The 20,543-nt window shown below is 40.6% G+C and overlaps 1 protein-coding gene across 2 annotated transcripts; it reads left to right on the plus strand.

The window, feature by feature from the left end:
• The first annotated feature begins 293 nt into the window (after nt 1–293).
• LOC117540808 (phospholemman-like) lies at nt 294–16,843 on the plus strand. 2 transcript variants are annotated; one of them, XR_004568215.1, is made up of 9 exons: nt 294–539; nt 11,308–11,350; nt 12,139–12,171; nt 12,486–12,509; nt 12,607–12,681; nt 12,791–12,827; nt 13,418–13,461; nt 16,067–16,283; nt 16,322–16,843. XR_004568215.1 is itself a non-coding variant. In XM_034207665.1 (8 exons), exons 2-8 carry the CDS (start codon nt 11,317–11,319, stop codon nt 16,084–16,086), a joined length of 267 nt encoding a protein of 88 aa, XP_034063556.1. In that variant the 5' UTR covers nt 294–539; nt 11,308–11,316; the 3' UTR covers nt 16,087–16,843. The 2 variants fall into 2 exon arrangements, 1 of the variants encoding a protein (XP_034063556.1); XM_034207665.1 differs by having other exon boundaries at nt 16,067–16,843.
• The last annotated feature ends 3,700 nt before the right edge of the window (nt 16,844–20,543 follow it).

A 20,543-nucleotide genomic window follows, 5' to 3' on the forward strand; every position in this document is an offset into this window, starting at 1 on the left:
TTAGTGACCTTAACTTCAGTTATTATGACTTCCCATTGAGTTACTATAACTGTTGTATGTATTATTACATTAGATTACCATATTATTACTATCACTTGTCTTTGCTACAAATGTGTTGTTGTTCTGTTAGGCCTCTCAATATGTATAGCCCAAATATCCCAGTGAAGTAAATCAGCATAACTCGACAAACTTCGGCGTCCTCGTTCTCGACAAGCAAACATTAAAGGTTCCTCCTTCTCCCGGCGCTCGGTCTGACTGATTCTGGGTCAGCCTCCACGCCCCGCTCCTCATTAGCTTTCTGCTCTCCTGCTGCCAGCCAAAAAACTGAAACCGACCCAGGACCAGGACTCACGGACGAAGCTCTAGCGTTTCAAACTCAGCCCCCTTTTCTAAACCCCAGCCAACCTGTAGAGTGTCACCGTGCTACGGAAGGCAGGGTGTTGGCGTGCTGTGTGGAGGAAAGTCGCTGTTTCTCACATATCCGCCTTCTTGAGAGAAAATTCCTCGTTTTATCCGCTGCTAAACTCAACTCGTGGGAGGTAAGTGTTGAACAAAGAAATGTGTTAATGTTTGCCAGAAGTTCCTTTATTTAAGAAAAAACATGAAATACTTTACAATAATCCAGATAGGCTAGTGCGCAAGCATCTTTTAGGGCAAAATAAGCAGTGTAGCTAATGTTAGGCTAAGTTTTATGAAACATTTTATGTAACTTCACATGTTTTTCTGCGGTAAAAAACTTAAATTGCTTTATTTTGTTATTTACAGTTCTTTTGAGTTACTTAAAAGGGTCCAAACTACATATATAACGCGCTTTTCCAGACTAAAGTCTATTTTTGTATGGAAAGTTCTTAAATTGGCTATGTCATAACTCGTCCTAAGCTTATGATGTTATTCGGCTGACATTTTTAGTCAATGTAGGACAATGGAACGATACGCGCCCATGGAGCAATGTGCGTATCACGGCCAGCGTCCAGTTCACGCGCTATGATGCCATCGTTCATGTAAACGATTTCGAAAGTTTTGAAGTATATATGATGCCATTTGTGTACTGTGTCTTTTTTACTTTTAGTGCTTGTTTAAACCCATCAGATAAGAGAAAACTGCCTAAGTAAATCCGGTCGTAACGTTTTTATATTTGATGCTTAGCCTTATCCTCTTATACCATTTTCAAAATTAGCATTAGGCTGCTAACAGTATATATCAGAGTGGACCTGTAACACACTGTGCATTATTTATTGAACACATACTGGAGTGAGGGTGTGTGTGTGTGTGTGTGTGTGTGTGTGTGTGTGTGTGTGTGTGTGTGTGTGTGTGTGTGTGTGTGTGTGTGTGTGTGTGTGTGTGTGTGTGTGTGTGTGTGTGTGTGTGTGTGTGTGTGTGTGTGTGTGTGTGTGTGTGTGTGTGTGTGTGTGTGTGTGTGTGTGTGTGTGTGTGTGTGTGTGTGTGTGTGTGTGTGTGTGTGTGTGTGTGTGTGTGTGTGTGTGCAGTGGTGATAAGAGCAGTGGTGATAAGAGCAGTGGTGATAACAGTTTGCTACTATGTGGCCCAAGGACACATTGGGACATGAACAGTGAGGAATATCTGTGTTGTATAATCAAAAATACTTTTGTTGTTTTAAGTCAAAAGCCTCCACATATATATTGGTAGGAAACAAGCATATTCACACATTTTAGGAGCTGTAACCTTCAAACAGTAAGCGTATTCGTTTGAAGATATGATGAGTTAAGTGGTTACCATCTTGTTGTCATCAATGCATTTTATAAGCGCTGTTATGGGGCAGTCTCTTCATTTTGTTTATAGGGGATGTGGGTGTGGGACAAAATGCCTCAAGCAATTGTCTGAATATAAAGGGGTAGATATGTTTACGTCTGCCGTAGGGTTGTTTTGTTTTACATAATCCATGTTGGATTTTTTACCCATGTTTACAGATACAGATTGTGTTGTTGTGGTTCAACAAGAAACCATATATATCAGTTCTAGTGTCCATTGACCACAATATGTTAATTTTTACAGTAAACATTGGCCCTTAATAAATCAATTGTGCAAGAGACACAAAATGACAATAGGGAAGAATGCAGGGTTTTTTGCATTGGAGGTTGCCATGACGTCCTGCGAATGTAACATACTCTTTGCAAGAGATCTATACTGTCCTGCAACAAATAACTGAAGAACACTAATAACTAAGGTAGAACTGAACAGAAAGTGGTGGCAACAATGTACAGAAACCCAAAGTACATTAACATTCCTAATCACATTCTATATCATGAATGATATTTAGCAGTGCAAGAGAAGATCCATATAAGTTTCCTTTGCTCCATGCATTATACATTATGTGTTAATATTTTATTAAATAGTAAGTCACTTATGTGCACAAATGCCCCCATGTGGATAACTAACATTTACAGCAAAACAAATCAATATTTTCCATGCAATCCATTAATATGCTTGCATAGTAAAGAAAACAAGACTCAATGTTAGTTACAAAAGTATTTGTGGATAGGTTAGTGACACACTGTGAGAATTGTTTCCCTGCCATGTGATCTGTATCTGTATAGCAAACTTTAGGGATCATTTCAAACAAATGAGGACGGACTTTTTGACGGACTTGAATGCACCGTAGTCTCCTTTGATATTAATACAGTTTTTCAGCCTAAGAGAAGTGAAGCAGCGAGAGTTACAGGGTGAGAGACAGAGATAGAGAGAGGGTGACAGACTTTCTTTCTCAGGTGAAACAAACTTAGCTCACCGTGCTCACCTCTCCTCACATGACAACAATTCCTAAAAAAGACATGAGGAATGTGAACAGTTGGAGGAGAAAAGGTGAGAGCGTTCTCAGGCGAGACACTCTCCCTCCTCACCTTTCCTCACAACACTTTGGTGTCTCGCGAACACAGATTTAGAAACCTCAACAAGAAGACATTGATTTAACTGTGACCTTCCTGTGTAACCACAGCACTTTCTTCTACAGCTCAGTAACACAGCTAATCGTTTCCAATTGGTTAACCATAGAGTATTATAATACAACTACATCATACAATGACCTAAATATAACGCTTTCATACATTGAAAACAAACCTGCAAGTTTCTCAATTTAGAATTGGTTTGTGTTTACTCTTCAATATGTGCTATATTAATATGATATGTATGTAAAATGAGAGGAAGTGTACTCCATCTTTGAATCCGCTGTATGACTGCAGTCTGTTGTTGCTATCCGCTCACTGGGAACCTTGTGGTTACCATGTGTGACTCATGGCTCCAGTATGATCCCCTCCCTCTTACCTTCTATTTGTCTGTTCCTGCTCCTCCTCTTCCTCTTCCCCAACTGCACTTTCCCTCGTCCTGCTGCCTCCCTCTCCCATTCCCCCGGGCTTTGATCCCTCTTCCTCCTTGTCTCCCTCTCTTGCTCACTCTCTTTTACCAACTTCATTTTTTGTTTGTGTTATTACTCTCTCTCTCTCTCTCTCTCTCTCTCTCTCTCTCTCTCTCTCTCTCTCTCTCTCTCTCTCTCTCTCTCTCTCTCTCTCTCTCTCTCTCTCTCTCTCTCTCTCTCCATCAGTAAACTGCTTCCACTGAATCCCCAACACCATCTGTCCCTTCCTTTCTATCTCTCTTGCATACTTTCCTATTACATATTATAACTATAATGACACCAGTAGAGTGCAGACCTTTGCTGGTGCATTCAATTGCATCTCGGATGTTCCCATTTCCCAAGTGAGGAAGTCGTTCTTCACCATGAGCTTTATGAGCTTTAAATATGGAATAATGATGGTGGAAAGCTTTGTATTTCCAGATTATTTTGACAGCACATTAATGCAGCAGAAATGCCCTTATGCCCAATGTTAACTCAAGCAAAAACAAAATTGCTTACCAACTGGCCAGTTGTAACCCGTCCAAAATGTTAAGGCTTTTTCCTTGCCGCGTGCTACACCTTTTGGTCATGTTTACTCAAAATCAGGCCAGTAGTAGATTAACTGACAAAACAAACAAATTCCAAACGACTAAACCTCTAAAAATATCTGTAATCAGCTAGAAGAGAGAAAACATACGTTTAAATACGAAAAGTAACATTTTATTCATTTAAAAAAAAACAAAAAAAACCTCGGAAGTCATTGGCTTTATCAACCATATTTCCAGACATTCAATTACAGAGAAACATTATTAACTTAAGTCCAAAGTAGATTCATTGTATAGTGTATTGGTAAAGTGGAGTGAAGTTGAAATCAAACTGTCTAAATAAAAGCTGGTTCTTTCTCACAGATGGCAAAGTAGGTTCACATTGTGTTTAGTTCACAACATGTGCGTGTGTGATGCACTCTGGAATTTAGTGCTGCTAATTTAGGAATAAAAAATACCACTGAGAATAGGCAGCTGTCTTTGTAGTGCAGCACAGGAACACACACACCAGTGTTCAGCATTCAAATTGTTGGGTGGGGGGAGTTTTGGAAAAAGAGGACAAAGTAACGCATAGATGCTATGCATACACCATTTCGTACTTTTGATTACAGAATAGAAAAAGGAATATATGTTTGTAAAAAGGGTTAATCTTTTGTAGACATGACGAATAGTGTATGTTCACGTGTTACATAGTCCTAATACATTTGCCCTGCTGTGACCCTGATTAGGATAAGCCGTTTTAAGAATGGATGCTGTAGTAGAACGCTTCACTACATATTTATTTTGATATGACTATAAATGTTAGTTAACCAAAGACGTGACTGTGTGTGTGTGTGTTTGTGTGTATGTTTCTATGTGTGTTGTCACATAACTAAGTCACAAGGAGTGAACACAAAGCCAACTGGCAGCCTTTCTCTGTGTGTGTGCTCTGGGTCCCTTTGTGTGTGTTTTTGTTGCTTTTGTGTTGGACTTTTTTTTGTCAAACCTACATATTTCATTGTAGTGAGCACTCTCAATTGTGTTGCCCTGCTGCTAGACTTAAGAATAGGACATTAGGACTAGGGGTTCTTCCGGTTTGTATCCCGGTAGGTGAAGAGGGTCTGGTCATACAAAACCGGGTGATTTGCTACGGCGATAATTAGTTTCTCCTCCATCTTTTTTTGAAATATAGAAATGAACGGCGGGATATCTCTCCCAGCTTAGACCCGGTTTGATTGGCTACGGCTTGAGCTGTCAGATTTTCAGAAACGGGATTTGATTGGCTGGCGCTGGCTACTCCGGCGTCAGAAGTTGAACATTGTTCAACTTCTGACGCCGGAGACGGACCGCTATGCTACCAACAATTCAGTTCGGCGAAAAGCGAGGCAACGTGACGTCACCCCATTCAAAGTGAATGGGCAGACGCGTTGGAAACCGTTTTTGAAGCTGTCGAAGCTGTAGTGTGGACGGGCCGTAACTGTGATGGGGGGGGGGGAGGGGCTGCGAGTGGAGCCTCGCAGTTTTTCAGGTTGATATGTGAAGCTCATTAGCTAGCCAACATGTATCTAGCAAATGTTTAGCAAAATATTAGAAGTGAGGCTACTAGACTAACGTTAGGTCTACTGTAATAGCCTCACTTTTAATATTTTGCAAAACATTAGCTAGCACTAGTGTTTTGCAGTTGCTAGCAGCTTATTGGGATGTTATGCTAGATAGACAGATATAATAAATGAAGCATTATTGTTAGTTAAGCATGTCAGCCTGCAGCCCCACTTCCTGTCTCTCTCTCTAACTCATTGCAGATGACTGCACTAAAGAAAAGGGCACAGAGAGGAAACCAGTTGTAAGATGTTTAAAAGTTAATTAAACATAATATATGCTTAAATGCATTTCAAATAAGTTGTGTTGAGTTGTGTTGGAGTTTGTGTTATTCTACATTTTGACACCAAGATTTTCTGATTTTACTGCAAATGTATATCGGTTCCAAATATCGGTTATCGGTCTCCTTGATTACTAATAATCGGTATCGGTATCGGCCTTGAAAAAGCCATATCGGTCGATCCCTAATTAGGACAGTCTACCCCTGCAGATAGTATTCATCTTATTTGATCAGATTTTGAACTAGAATGTGTCTCAAATATTTAGGCCTCCACTTCACTACAATGAAGTTGAAAAGATTAACACTGGAGAGCACAACAAGTCAAAGTAGTGCGTGGGATACTGACTGAGTGGAGGATGCTGGCCACATTCCGGAGTTTGGACTCTTTTGGCGACCTTGCAGCTCATTGTGTAACGTCACTGTGGGATAAGAGAGAAAGAGAAGAGTGGGATGGAAAAGAGAAGACAATAGTGTTGGAGACGAGCATAGAGCCTGGAAAGCTTGTACTCCGGGGACTTAGTTAGCAAGGGATACATTAGTGGGGAAAACATAACAAAGAGGAGAGGAGAGGGGTAAAGGAGCAATGACACACAGAGGTTTAAAGAGGAATGGAGACGAGACAGCAGCTCAACAAAGGCAGAAGAGCAGTGTGAAACAGGGATTTGATACTAACAGGCAATACTTCAAGCTTTTCACACAAGTGAAAGGAGTGTCCCGCAGTATCATGGATGGAAGGAGCAGGCAGTGATAGTAAACAATGAGACAGGGAGAAAAAGAGATGCAGCTGAAAACAAACAGGCAGAGTAGCATGACCAGAACAGAAAACTCTTTATTAGCTGGAACCAGGCGGAGAGATGTGGCTCCGCAGGGAATTAGTAGGCAGGGGGAAAGAAAATACTTTACACATGATGTCTTCATCTTCAAGGTATTGAGCTGTGTTTGCCTTTTTTGGTATCAAACATTTGCTGAATATGATTGTTGTTAGTTTTGTTAAGTTGTATGTAGCGTGAAACTATAACTAAATCAAATCTGAAACAATTTACAGGTTATTGGAAAAATGTATCTCCAACTGTTTTGATCCATAGCAGCTTTCTACACCCAAAGAAAGGGGCCCAAATCTGCTGGTCCGCGCCTCTCCAGAGTGAGGGTTTACTGCATGTCTTTGTCTCATATGTTAGAATACTGAACATCTTCAGGTTTTAGGCTTTTAGTTGGACAAAACAAGCAATGTGAATAGTTGACCATGTGCTCTGGGGAATTGTGATCTCCATATTTGTTTTCAAATGTTTACAGTTAAAGCAAGTTGTCTGCTAATCACAAAAACAAACAAGCAGATAAATCAACACTGACTGCAGGCCTTAACCAATGACATTTGATATTGTAATGTTGTGTTGTAGAAGCACTCATCTTCGAAGGGATGTTCAATGTACGTATCCACCAGCAGGTTGCTCTTTTCTTTGAACCAGCCATACAAGGATTTGAATCCCCAGCCCTCCCCACCTGGCTCCGCCTTACACTAACATTTACTTTAGAATATTATCTTCAAACAGGGCCAGGGAGCCGCCAACTATTCTTCACTCCCCTGCTTTATGTTCCTCACCTTATTCCGTCTCTTTCATTTTTTTCTTTTTTTCTCCCCCCTTTCCTAATTGTCTGAAACTCTTATCCCCCCCGTGTCTTACCTCTCTGCTCCCTGTGTGGCTTTCTCCTGAGGTCAACCATTCTCTGGTGGCTCTTGGCCTGTTTCCCATCCTCTACATTCCCCTGGCCTGGCCTTGGGTTGCTGTGGAGAGGTGCGCTCATCCTGCTCTTTTATTTCTCTCTTCCTAACAAACTCCAAGTACCAACAGTAGGCAGACACGTTGTCTTCTCAAAGGTCACTTTTCATCTATGTTCGTATAGATCTTAACACAGATCTTAAAGGAGAACAATCTTTACTATAACAGCTTTCAGGTTTTTTCATCCCGAAACTATTTCAGTTATGATTCATTCTGTTTTTAAAACACTATGTTCTCTTGTGTTTTCTCTCCAATTAATACCACCCTTTGTCGAATAGAAAGCTTAAGATTAAAACGAACTGTTTACTCTGAAGGTATTTGAGCGAACTGAGAGGACAGCTGTAAAGGCTAAGCTGTAGCTTTAGCAGGAATTCAGAGCAGCGCACGAGGCAAACTCATTTGACTAGATGCTCCCATAAAGCCTCAGGGCAGATCAGATAAACAGCCAGTTTGACCCCGAATGTCAACCAAATGATGATTATTTATGCTTGCATTTTTGGGCTTCACTCACCTGAATGCCAGTTTGAAATGAGCATGTGTATTTGTTCTTCCCTGAGTGCTCTGAAAAGTGCAGTAAGTGGAAAATCACAGTTGTGTTACTTAAGGTGTGTCCGCTCCCAGTGCACATGTTTCCTGTGCTGATTCAACATGGCAGCTAATGCAGTGTTGACCCATCAGAGACACTCAGACATTGCTCGGGATGTAACTGCAGCTCTCAGTAAATGTGCTTATGTGTTAATGATAATGTAGACCTTACAGCATGCTTGTAAATGCTGCCTCACTGTCAGGACAATACTCAAAATAAGAGAGTATTAAGTCAGATTTGATTAATTATTTGGGATTCCAAAAAATAAGAACATCTCTATTGACTCATGGTACTTCAAAGCTAACCATCTATGGACCAATGTACACTTGTAATGACATTAAAACGCCATTACAGGCAGGAATAGCTTTAGAAGGATGAGTGCACACTAACATTGTTTTCATGGATTTTCTTGTCAGCAAGTGAAAGCTATTTAAAAAAACTGGACAGTTGCTGCAGCAAGGGACAAAATGCACCTTACATTATATTACATTATATGTGCTATATGATAGAATGAATTGAAAAACAACAAAACTAAAACTATGATCGAAGTTCTAGAGCTTTCACATGGCATCAGTGTAATGCATTATGCAGAGGGGTTTAGTTCTCCTAATAATGCCCCGGCCACACGAGGACGAAAACGGCTAAACGCATAGGATTAACGCAAACGCAATCGCAAAAAAGCTTCCGTCCACACGCAATAGTCATCCGGATAGTGTCTGTCCACACGAGACAGCTCCGTTTAGCTCCAACCGCTGGAGAAGCTGCAGTACATATGCAGGAGCCTGTACGTGGCGCTGTAACTTCCTCCACAAAAGCAGCGAAGAAGCATGGTTGTCATGGTTGCCCTTCTGTTTATTCTCCGCGGTGGGGGCCGAGGGAACCGGGCAGTTTTTCGCCAGTCAACGTGTATTAAAGTTTAAATCTTCCGACAAAATTATAAAAGTGCCGGTCAAAGGTCTTCTTTGTTATTTATTGAGCTTTAAAACAAATGAATAACAACTCTATATAATATAATAATAAAATACACGGAGCCTCTCTTTTTCCTCCCTCTCTTTGGACAGCGTCAGTGTCTGTCTCATGCAGCAGCTGATCCAGTAATGAGTGACCCGGCCGACAGTAACAAATAAACATATTTATAACTAGTTTAGGTAGTTTGAGAGGTGTCTCCGTCCTGTCAGATTAGACTTCACTCGCATTTATGTCCATATCGAGAGAAAGATAAATAATCTGTAATTCAGTGTGCAGTTTACTTTGACGCGGGGGTGAGCAGCAGAGGTGGGGAGAGGCGGGGCTATTGCCTCATCATTATCAGAAAATGATCGTATAGGGCGTACACACGGAGCCGTTGGACCCCCCAGAGCGTTGCGTATGCCGTTCTATCCACCTTGGGACCCGTTATCGTTTCCGCAGTCGTTTAGTGCCGTATTCGGTCGTCCTCGTGTGGCCGAACGGTCTGTATGACACTAAACAGTAACGCAAACGACCGTTTTCGTCCTCGTGTGGCCGGGGCATAAAAGTCTCCATTAGAGCACTTTGTACCCATCAACATCAGATCCAGTTTCTGTGTGAGTGTGAATGAGTCAGATGCCCCTTTCACACCAACGCATTTTCAGCTCCGGCTCGGAGCTGGAGCCTGAAAAGTGCCGGGTTTTCCTGTTCACACCGCAGCGGCGCCGGCTCTTAGCTCCGGAATCCAGTTCACTTCCAGCTCCAAAAAATTGTCGGTCTAGAGGCAAGAGCTTCGGAGCTAAGAGGTGGCGTCGCTTACGTCTCTCTTACGTCGAGGCGTGCAGGAAACTAAACCCTCCTCCCCTGAACATGGGTCGACTGTCATGCCTGCCTACAAGCAGTAGTGCTTATAAACACACTTTATAAAGTCAGGCAACACTAACCAGGCTTCGTGTGATTCTGTTTATTTGTACCTTACTTTGACCGTCCGTTCATTGTTATTGATCATTGTGGAGAGAGGCAGACGTTTTGTTTTGTATTATAGCAGCTATCGGATGGAATCAATACATGGGCTGCACAGGTTGTCGTGTCCGACTATCACGAGTAGAATCATAATAAAAATACGCCGGTAAAATGTGCCTGTAGAAAACGGTTTATATAGGATAGGATAATAGGATAGCAATAGCATGTAGTCAGTTTAGCTTCGGTTGCTATGCTAACATCACCCATTTTATACTAGAGAAACTTTCATAACAGCGTTGTGATGCCAAACAGCGTCAATTCAGACTGACACACATTCACTTAGGCTAAGGGGAACTGGGGATATGTATCAGCTGCTTGTGTGAGTCGGACAGTGAATACTTTAGAGCGGCAGTGTGAGCTAACCGGGAGCTAACGGAGGAGAATAAACTCCTGTGGAAGAGCAGCCAACACTGCAGCGGTCGGTAAATGCTGCAGAAACACATTAATAAACAATGAACCACGGCACTCTGGAGAAAAGCATAAGGTTGGAGAAGTCGTTATTTAATTTAATCTGGCTTCGTGTGATTAAAAGCAACACGATCATCGACCCGACGCAGTTGTTGTTGTTGTTGTTGTTGTTGTTGTTGTGAGCGCCGTAACGCCGTTGGGGAGCAAATCAGCGATGTAAACGGTGACGTCATGACGCAGCAGCGGCAGCACCAGTCGGGCTCTGGGCGGTGTGAACAGAGCGGGAGCAGAAAAGGGAAACCGGAGCTGAACCAGAAAAGCTCTAGCTCGGAGCTAGAAAGGGAAAAGCGCTGGTGTGAAAGCCGCAAGAGAGACCACTTTGTATCTGAATGGATCTGATTCCTTTGTGTGCTTCAGAGGGAGGGGATGCATGTTCTGCAAGAGTGTCTGTGTGTTTAAGTCCTGTTGGAGCCCCTCAGAAAACACAGATATGTTGCATCAGCTCTCTGTTGACTCTGTGGGCTGGTGCTATCCAGTTTGGAGGACAGCTTACCAACATGCACACACATTTAAAATGTAATTATCTGTGCCATTGGGACTGGAGCTAATGATAGAGCTCAGCCTTGTTCTAATGGGCTGTCAATGCACCACAGTGACTGTAGTGGTGAAGGCTTTAAATGGGTGTGCAAACAAAGCACTAAAGTAAAGGCACATACTTTGTTAGTACAAGTTTGAATATCTTCATCACTGAGGGGTTAACTAACATACTGGTTATTATTTGTGTTGATATCAGTGTGTATTTATTCCTGCAGGTAAAAAAGATGGCAAAGATCTGTGCTTTGGTGTTAATGACACGTGAGTATAATTTAATCACAGTATTTTTAAGAAATCCTTCTTCATTACATGTCCTTTATACAGCATCCACTTCTTAAAAAGTCAGTAAGTAAATCCATTTCATAAGCAGTGCATGAATCAGTTTTAGTCAATAAGAGAACCCGTGATTTGTTTTCCCCACTTCCTCTGGAAGGAAATTCTGGAGGTGTTCTTGTCACTGGTTTTCCGGGTTGACCCCCCCCCCCCCCCCCCAACTCTGGATTTTAAACTGTCTAAACGTCTGATCTGATTATGTATCCTTGAGAAATATACTATCAGAAAGTGAATCCCAAACTTAGTGAGGGCTGAAATAAAGAGTTCTGCATTAACAGTCCTGAAAAGGTGAGGGGGATAACATCAACAGATCCTTAAGGGGTTGGAAAAGAGAAAACATGGGATGGATAAGCGACGAGAGATTGAACAGGCAGGGTTTTATCTATCATATTTAAACAGATCTGGATTTCCAATAAACGCAGCAGGATTCTAAAGGTGTTTCACTTATTGACACTGACAGATTAGATAATAAATGATTCCAGATAACATTTATGTGCCTGTCCTTCTTCACAATACCGAAATGTTTAACATTAAGTGTGTGAAACCAACATGACTGAAACTATTCTGAGTATAATTACATTGTTAACGACACGTTTTTATTTTAAAATATTTCCAAGGCAATGGGATTGAGGTTTTTTTTGTCTTTTTCAAAAACCAAATGAGGTGCTAAAGGTGTGCTTCACTTTATAACCTTGTCTCTTTCTAAACTCTTACAGTTGTGTCACTGGGGTTCGCGGAAGAACAAAAAAGTAAGTAATAATCCCTCAACAGTTAATATTTGAGTAATACCAAAAAGTGGTTCCATTTAAAAAAGGGATGTCTATAGTTATTTGTAAAAGTAATAATATATAAGAGGACAATAAGTCTTTTTTATTTAGTTACATTTTTACATGTTTGGAACGGCACTTTTCGGGTGTAATGTATTGATTTGTCAAACTAAGCCACTGTGTTTGGTAATCTCTCTGTTTCTGTTTACTCTATCTGTAACTGTTGGGCTGTACTTGTGAAAGCTTGTTTTTCTGCTGCTCAAACTAACTGAACATATTCATTTCTGTTTCTGCAGTGGAAGAAGACCCATTTAACTTTGGTAAGTTACTATTTTCCTACATATTATTTTCACTATCGTTCGAATGTGTTGAGGGTTAAGGGTTTTTTCAAATGTTTACCATGTCTCCTCTGTGCAGACTACCACCAACTGCGAGTCGGAGGCCTGATTCTTGCTGCTGTCCTCTGTCTCATTGGCATCACCATCCTGTTCAGTAAGATCCAAATTATGCACACACCACATTTCACCTTTACAGTCATTAACCAACACTGCACAGATACACAGATCTAAAGAAAGTCCACTCTTCTTGTCTCTTGTTTCAGGTGGCCACTGCAGGTGCAAGTTCAACCAGGACAAGAGGTGAGCCTTCAAAACATTAAATACTTGTTTAATTATTGTGGAAAATAGGGATATCAACCTTACTTTACAATCCCATAGGAATGTATTTCTTCGACCATTTTCTTTTTATAGACAAGCCTGTAGTTATAGTTGTGTCCACTAGAGGGCATTACAAAATCACCAATGAACATTTAGAATGACAAAATGTTTTGTTTGTTGACAAAAATCCAGAAACATTCCACAAATGTTTTTTTTGTTGATGGAAGTGGCTGGTTTCTGCCATTTCTGCCAGCAAGATTTAGAAATCTCGATTGTTCATCAAATGTGTAAAAAAAAACTGTGTTTGCACTTGTGGGTAGGCCATCCGTTGACATCAACCAACACATATTTAAAATAAATACACATTTTAATAGGCATTTTAGCATTAGATTGATATATTATTGTTTACTCATAAATTCCATTAAATGTGTTCCTCTAGCCAGAGTGGAAACTCTCAACAAAGAACCATTTAAATGTATTATAATACTGTAAAAAAACAGATAACAAAGTTTCAAAGAGGATTGAAGTATCTTGTTCTCCATCTCTTACGCTCTCCTTTTTTCTCTTTGCAGAGCGAGGACAGGAAGCAATGCTCAGCAGATGCTTTCCGACCAAGGTATTGTTTGTTCACCTGCCAGAAAAATGTATATTAACCTACAAAGGAAATGTTATTTGTAGTTATAGTTGACTGTAAATGTCAACAGAGAAGATCACCTGTGACCACAGACACTTGACAGAAGAATTTTTTTTTGATGTTACCTTCAGGTAAATGTATAAATACCTGTTTATAATAAAGAGATATAGATATAATAATAGTAATATTAAATATTAAGTTTCATGAAAATATTTAGTTTAAAATAAATAATACTCGAAATAAACACAATTTAAAAAAAGAAATACTGCATTTAAGGTATGCAATTATATGTCGCATAATAAACAGGTTATACTCTCCCCGAATACTTCATTACCCAGTTGTCCTGTTAATTTTCTAAGGTTATATTCACTCTGTCCATCTGTTTCTCACACGCAGACTGACACAGTATGGAAGTCTCCCATGGTGATGGCCTCAGATGACATGTAGCTCGCTGTCTAGCAGGTGGTGCTACTCTGGGAGTCTAACATTCAGAAAGGGAGTGGGGGAAGAAGCGAGAGGCAGTGGATGGAGGCAGCATATCTTTTTTTTATGTAGTGGGGTAGCCATGGAAGATGCCCTCTTGAGATGCTAATTTACAGTTTGTACATTGCTAAACTAAAGCCAGTTTAATGCTGATAATGTCAGTTTGACTTTAACAGCTGTGATGTATGATATGCACAGGTGGCCCATACGGAAAAACACTGTTTGAGTGAGGGTGCGTGTTTGTCTATGCAAGTGGAAATTGCCATGGCAGTATGTCCTGGAGGCCTTTGCTGACACAAAACACACACACTCACACACAAATGGACTTTTCATCCATTATTATGTATATAATTTAGGCAGAGGAAGAATTGTAGTACTTGGGATCTGAGAAACTAGCTGAGCAATCGTTATTGTTAACAGTACAGAGTTGGTGAAACACAACATTTTAACATGAAACTGTAGTGTTAATTTCGTCAGCTATTTTTTTATTTTGTTTTAATCTTAGTCCTGTGTTAAATTTCCTTTTTAGTTTTAGTCATATTTAGTCACCTTCATCCTGTTTTTTTTTTGTCAAGTTTTTGACTAAAAGTCTGAGCATTTGTCTTATTTTAGTCAAAGAAAACTAATTATTTTAGTCTACTTTTTGTCAATGAAAACTGTTGAGTCTTTTTTTGTCATCAGATTATATAGAACATTTCAGTCAAAAACTAGTCTAGCCAAAACCAATAACTTGTCATTTTAGTCAAACTTATTTCACAATAAGATTATATCTTGTCCTTATTTGATGAAAAACACAGGTTGAATGAATAAGAAAGAAGCTTTCCAGAGAGACTCTCTGAGAGAGTCTATGGTCAGGTTTGTGGTGTTTTTACCAGCTGTGTTATGGCCACATTGCTTCCCTTCTGATAAAACAATGCATTTGCTTTATTTCTCTGCCTCATTGTAGCGAAAATGGGCCCAAATATCACATTGTTTATTTCTCCCAAGCAGTGGTGGCGTTAGACTTTTTCATTGTCAGTCATTTTGACGGACAGGATCGTAACATTTCCGTCACAATCCATTATTACCCGTCGAGTCTGTACACAACTCGTCACTCACTCGCGCTGACGGGGGGGGGGGGGGGGGGTATTCGTTCGGTTAACGCGACCACTGCTCCCAAGCTATGTTGTTGCCATTTTATTTTCTGTTAAATACGGTTAGTTAGACCATGAGTTAGACCCGAGTCTTCCTGACAGTTCACAGTGTGCCGCTGCCCGGTGTAATTCAAATGTACCGCCGCGCGCAGCACGGACACACAGCTGCTGCCCTGCCGCAGCACCGGAAATGGAACTGCTAGGAGAAAAACTGACTATCAGAGATAATATTTCGTCTCCTCATTTTTCGTCAACGAAAGTAAAGAGAGATTTTGGCATAGTTTTTATTTAGTAAACTACATTTTCGTCTCGTCACTTTTCGTCAACGATATTGCATGTTGATTTTGTTACAGTTATTGTTTACTGCCGTCGGTGCCGTCTCGTCTTCGTCTCGTCTTCGTCTCGTTTTAGTCATGGAAAAAAAGGTCGTTGACGAACATATTTCGTCATAGTTTTAGTCAACGAAATTAGCACTACTTCGAGGTAAAAGCCTTCTGAACGCCTGGATCTTACAGCTCTGGAAAAAATATATAGACCACTCCAAATATTTATTGGCAGCAAATATGTATGGCCGCCATTCCATTCCAGTGTCTGTTGACTTCCAACATGGATGTATAATGCTTCCAACACAGAGAAATGTAAATTTTACTTAAACACATATCTATAAATAATAAATCCAGAGATATTAATATTTTTGCACTGGTCTCTTAATTTTTTCCAGATCTGTATATTATCAGAAAAACAAACTGAGAATATGCAAGTGGCCCAACGGAACCTCTGTTGTCTGCCAAAAGAAAACTAAACGTAATGATATTCCTGAAATTGAAATTAGGCTTAAATAGTAATTGAACCACAGTGTGATTCAGATCGTCAGAAGTCTGTGTAACCGAGTCTTTGGAGTTACTGATCACATTTTCAAGCATTAAAGTAATCATCTGAATTTGGAAACCTAACCTTCTGTCTGTCTGCAGGTCGTTCCTGCGAATGCTAGATGTCGACCAGAACACACACTGACTTCCCGAACCTGCAACCATCAGATAACACGGAGGAGGAGCAGCGGGATTTGACACATCCAACGAGAGGCTTTTGTTTTACTATTAGAGAGCAACAGAGAGTAGTCTGTGTACGGCTGTGAGGTGTGATGCTTTCTGCCTTGTAACTGAGCTACTGATCTGCAGCCTGCATCTTCACACACACACACACACACACACACACACACACACACACACACACACACACACACAATGTGTCACTTTCATTTCAATTTACAGAACACGTGATTTAGAAATAAAAAAGGCTATGACACAAATAAACTGTCATATGAATCTGTTTGATTAAGCTGAAAGTAACCTCATACAACAGTTAACAGAAACTATTTACCAAAAAATTCCTTAAGTGTCCACATGCTGAAGTTCTCTACTGCCGTCTGCTCTGTGTGTAAGGTCAAACATTGATGTAGATATTAGTCGCTTATTGTGCCAAACCTAACATTCTGTCAATGCTTTCATGTCACATATATGAAATCCACCTATCATGAGTCTTTAAAATGTTGTTGATTAATCATAATTAGAAGTGAATTCCCATGTTTAGCTTTATGGAGGAAAGTAGTGGATTGTACTGTTCAGAAATACAGAAAAACTCTGTCATGTTTCTATAAAAGAACCTTGAAACAAACAAATATAAACTATGGAGTTTTTTTTGTTTGTGTGTCCAAGATCCAATTAAATTATGATTCGATTTTTAAGGCCTGAGAATATGAGATATGGAAGTATGCAGTCGAGGCAGTGTTCAAAATACATAATTGATCATTTTTTGTATATAAAAGTTTTAATTTTTTTACTTATATTATTATTACGAGTATTGCCTTTGTTTGTTTTTTAAAAACCTCCTGAGTATACCATCCTTGCATTTCACTGCACATACTAAAAAGATAAGCATGTGACAAATCAAATCTCCTTTTTTTATGTTATTGCATTTTAACTGTTATGTCATTCATGTATTTTAAAAAGAGCCGTAAGCACATCAGATATCAGTGATACATTTGACCATAGTAAGCTTTTACTTAAACCCGAAGAAATTTCCTTTTTCAGCAGTCATGTTCTACTAAAATATTTAAACTGTAAACAACATTTCAATTGAACTTCATTGGAAAAAAACTCAAAAATAAATCACTGAATTTGACCATTAAAGGTAGGGTAGGTAAAACACTTTTTGTTATATTCCATGGAATGCTCTTAACATCCCGATAGCAATGAATACATTAAATGCTTTGACAATAAATATATACATATATATTCATCTGTGGCGCTGTAAAAAGCAAGTCCAATTATCTGCCCCGACTCGGGTCAGATAATTGGATGGCCTACCTGCCTGTCAGCCTTCCATCTCGTGCACAAACTTATCTCGTGCCCTCATTGGTCATGTGCACATTCGTGTGTGTTGGAGGAGGGGCTTTGGGACCTTATTTCAGAAGAATTATGCATTGAAGTCAATGGCGAGAGAAAAGTGATCTTCCGATCCCGTTTGAATTGTGCCACGAATTACACATATGATGTTTGTCAATTTAAAAGATAATTTTGCAAGTGAAAAAAAAAATGTTTTGCCGTAAAACTGTGAAGTAAGACTTTGTGTGAAACCGCTCAATGAACTACATTTATGGTCTCGCAAAACAACACACGTCACTGTGGTGTTAGCTGTTATGCTTTTATTGTGATAGAGCTAAACTAGGGAGAGGGGTCTGCCATATTGGACAAGTCCGGACGGCAACCCAAGATGGACACTTGACACTGGCTTTTAGCACAGCTCAAAAAGAAAAACCGAGAGAGATGAGTTAACTAAGTTTAACTTCTGTTAGACAGCCATATGCCATACATTTTTGCATACATTCACAGTAAATATTTATTCAGTATGATAGCTGTCTAACAGAAGTTAAATCCATGTATCACTTATTCTGACAATGTACTTAACCCCAAATAAAAGAACCCAATAAAAAGAGTTGTTAAATCATTGTGAAGTCACGTTGTAATAACAATAACTCATCTCTCTCGAGTTTTCTTTTTGAGCTTTGCTCAAAGCCACTGTGTCAAGTGTCCATCTTGGGTTGCCGTCCGGAGTTGTCCAATATGGCGGACCATCTCGCACATGCGCAGTACCGATCGGGCAGGGGGACGGATCGGGTAGTGACAGTGACAACCACAATGGGCCCTTCTCACTTCGGTTAAATGGATTCCTTGCGTCCCTCACTTACGTCGTTTCCCTGCGTCTAGTCCCTCCCACCAGGGAAGCATGGAGGGACGCAAGGAAACCACGAGAAGCAGGGAAATTAGTTTTAAGAGCAATGGGACGTCCTTTCCTCCGGAGCGTCACGTGAAGCGACGTCCGTTTGTGATAACGCTGCACAGCTGATCGTCTGACAGCAGCTCTGTTCCCGTTATTTTCACAAACACCCCCGCCTCTGTTAGTACACATTTACTGACACAAACATTTGTATCATCTGTTGTAAACCCAAATAAATAAAATAAAATAAGAACTAATTCTCAAAAAAGATAAACGCCATTCTTAAAATGTATAAAAGAACAATAGTTTGATTAATATTGATTAGTGTTGCAGCCAATTTGATGTATTTTAATATTTGTATATGAAGGTGCTGTGATACTACCAGTGCTGGAATTGGGCCGGTACTCACCGGTACGCAGTACCGGCACTTCTGGTTCTGACCCATGGAGTACCGGCACTTCTTGCTCAGTACCGGCATGCTGGCGGTACTCCGGTACTCATGCACCGTGCCAGTACTCAACACTCTCCCGCCGTTCTTATTATACATCCATATATATATATACAGCCGCCCGGTACTCAGTAGATGCGTCATGAGGTGCCGAACGGACATTTTCATCGCTCTAACCGCTGGAGTTTCACAGCGGCTGTCAGCTGTTTACTCCTGTCATTCAAACAGAACGTGCTGGAGAGGGGGCGGGGCTTATCTTCTCCATGTAATTACTGTGGTGGAAACGACTATGTCAAAATTAACCTATTTGACCGTGATTTAATAGTAATACACGTTTCAAAATAATAATAATAATAATGCCGAAGTAACAACATACTGAAAACTGTTAGTAAAACCATGTTTTAATGCTTTACAATTTACATACCTAGATGCACGTGTGTTGTGTTTATGCAGTGCAACTCCCACCCAGTGGGTGGCTATGTAGAGTGATAGAACAGAGCAGGCACGCCCCCGAGAGAAGGAAAGCAAGTCATGTCACAAATTAGCATTTCTAAAATGTTAGCGTGGATTAATAAAAGTGCAAAAAGACAGCGGTTGTCGCCGGAAGAAACTTCAAATACAGAGAATGCTGTGCCTGTGTTGGAAATTGTGTCTGATGGGGAGCTTTCTTTGGTTGATCCTCCTGCTCCAAGTTCTAGTGCATTAGCATTAGCACTAGCTCCGCCGCCTCCTCCAGAGCCTCTAACGTTAGCTGCTGCTGGCGCAACTGCCACCACCAACACCGGGCAAAGCGATGCACCTGACTGCTGGACAACGGACCAGGTGCAATATTTTTGCAAGACCAATGCATGGCTCCTTCTTAAAGATAAGAAGCTAGGATGTCGGATATGCAGAGATGTCAAATCTTTGGGAATACACACTGGACAAGGACTGAAACTGTCAACTGAATGGGGTGAGTGTGCAGTGTCTCATTTCGGTGTTGACAAGGGCAAACAACAAGCTAGCCTGAGAAAAAAAATCAAAGAACATAAAGAATCACAAGCCCATGTAAAAGCTGCTGACATCCTTACATCTGCTTCAGGTGAAACTATTCAACATCAAGTGCAGTCTATGCATACATCTGAATTAGACACCACTATCAGAGTTTTTCGAACGGCATATAAAATTGGCAAACATAGCCGGCCATTCACAGACATGCCAATTGATTTGAATGTACAGAAACTGAATGGGCTGAACGTGGGCAGGGTTTTGCACTCCAATAAAACCTGTGGCGAAATCATCGACCACATAGCTCATGAGCTGAAGAAAAAAATGGCAAAAGACATTACAGAAAACCAAAGAAAACTCTGTGTTTTGGTCGATGAATCTACCACTATTAGTGGTAAAACGGTGCTTGTTGTGTGTCTACGCTCAGCATTAGCTGATGCTGAGCCCGAAACGTTTTTTTGGGAGCTGATCGAGTTGGATGGAACAACGGCTGATGACATCACAAAGGCGTTAATGGAGTGTCTTGGAAGAGATTTTAACGAGGACTTTTTAGGTCAGTGTTTCGTTTCTTTTGCATGTGATGGGGCTTCAGTCATGCTAGGGAAGAGAACAGGCATTGCTACCCAGTTGTGTAGTAAATTCCCAAGCCTGTTTGTGTGGCACTGCTCCAATCATCGTCTAGAGCTGGCAGTTGGGGATGTGGTCAAGGAGGTCTCAGGGCTCAATCATTTCCAGAT

This window comes from Gymnodraco acuticeps, unplaced genomic scaffold, assembly GCF_902827175.1.
Source record: "Gymnodraco acuticeps unplaced genomic scaffold, fGymAcu1.1, whole genome shotgun sequence".
Lineage (NCBI taxonomy): Eukaryota > Metazoa > Chordata > Actinopteri > Perciformes > Bathydraconidae > Gymnodraco > Gymnodraco acuticeps.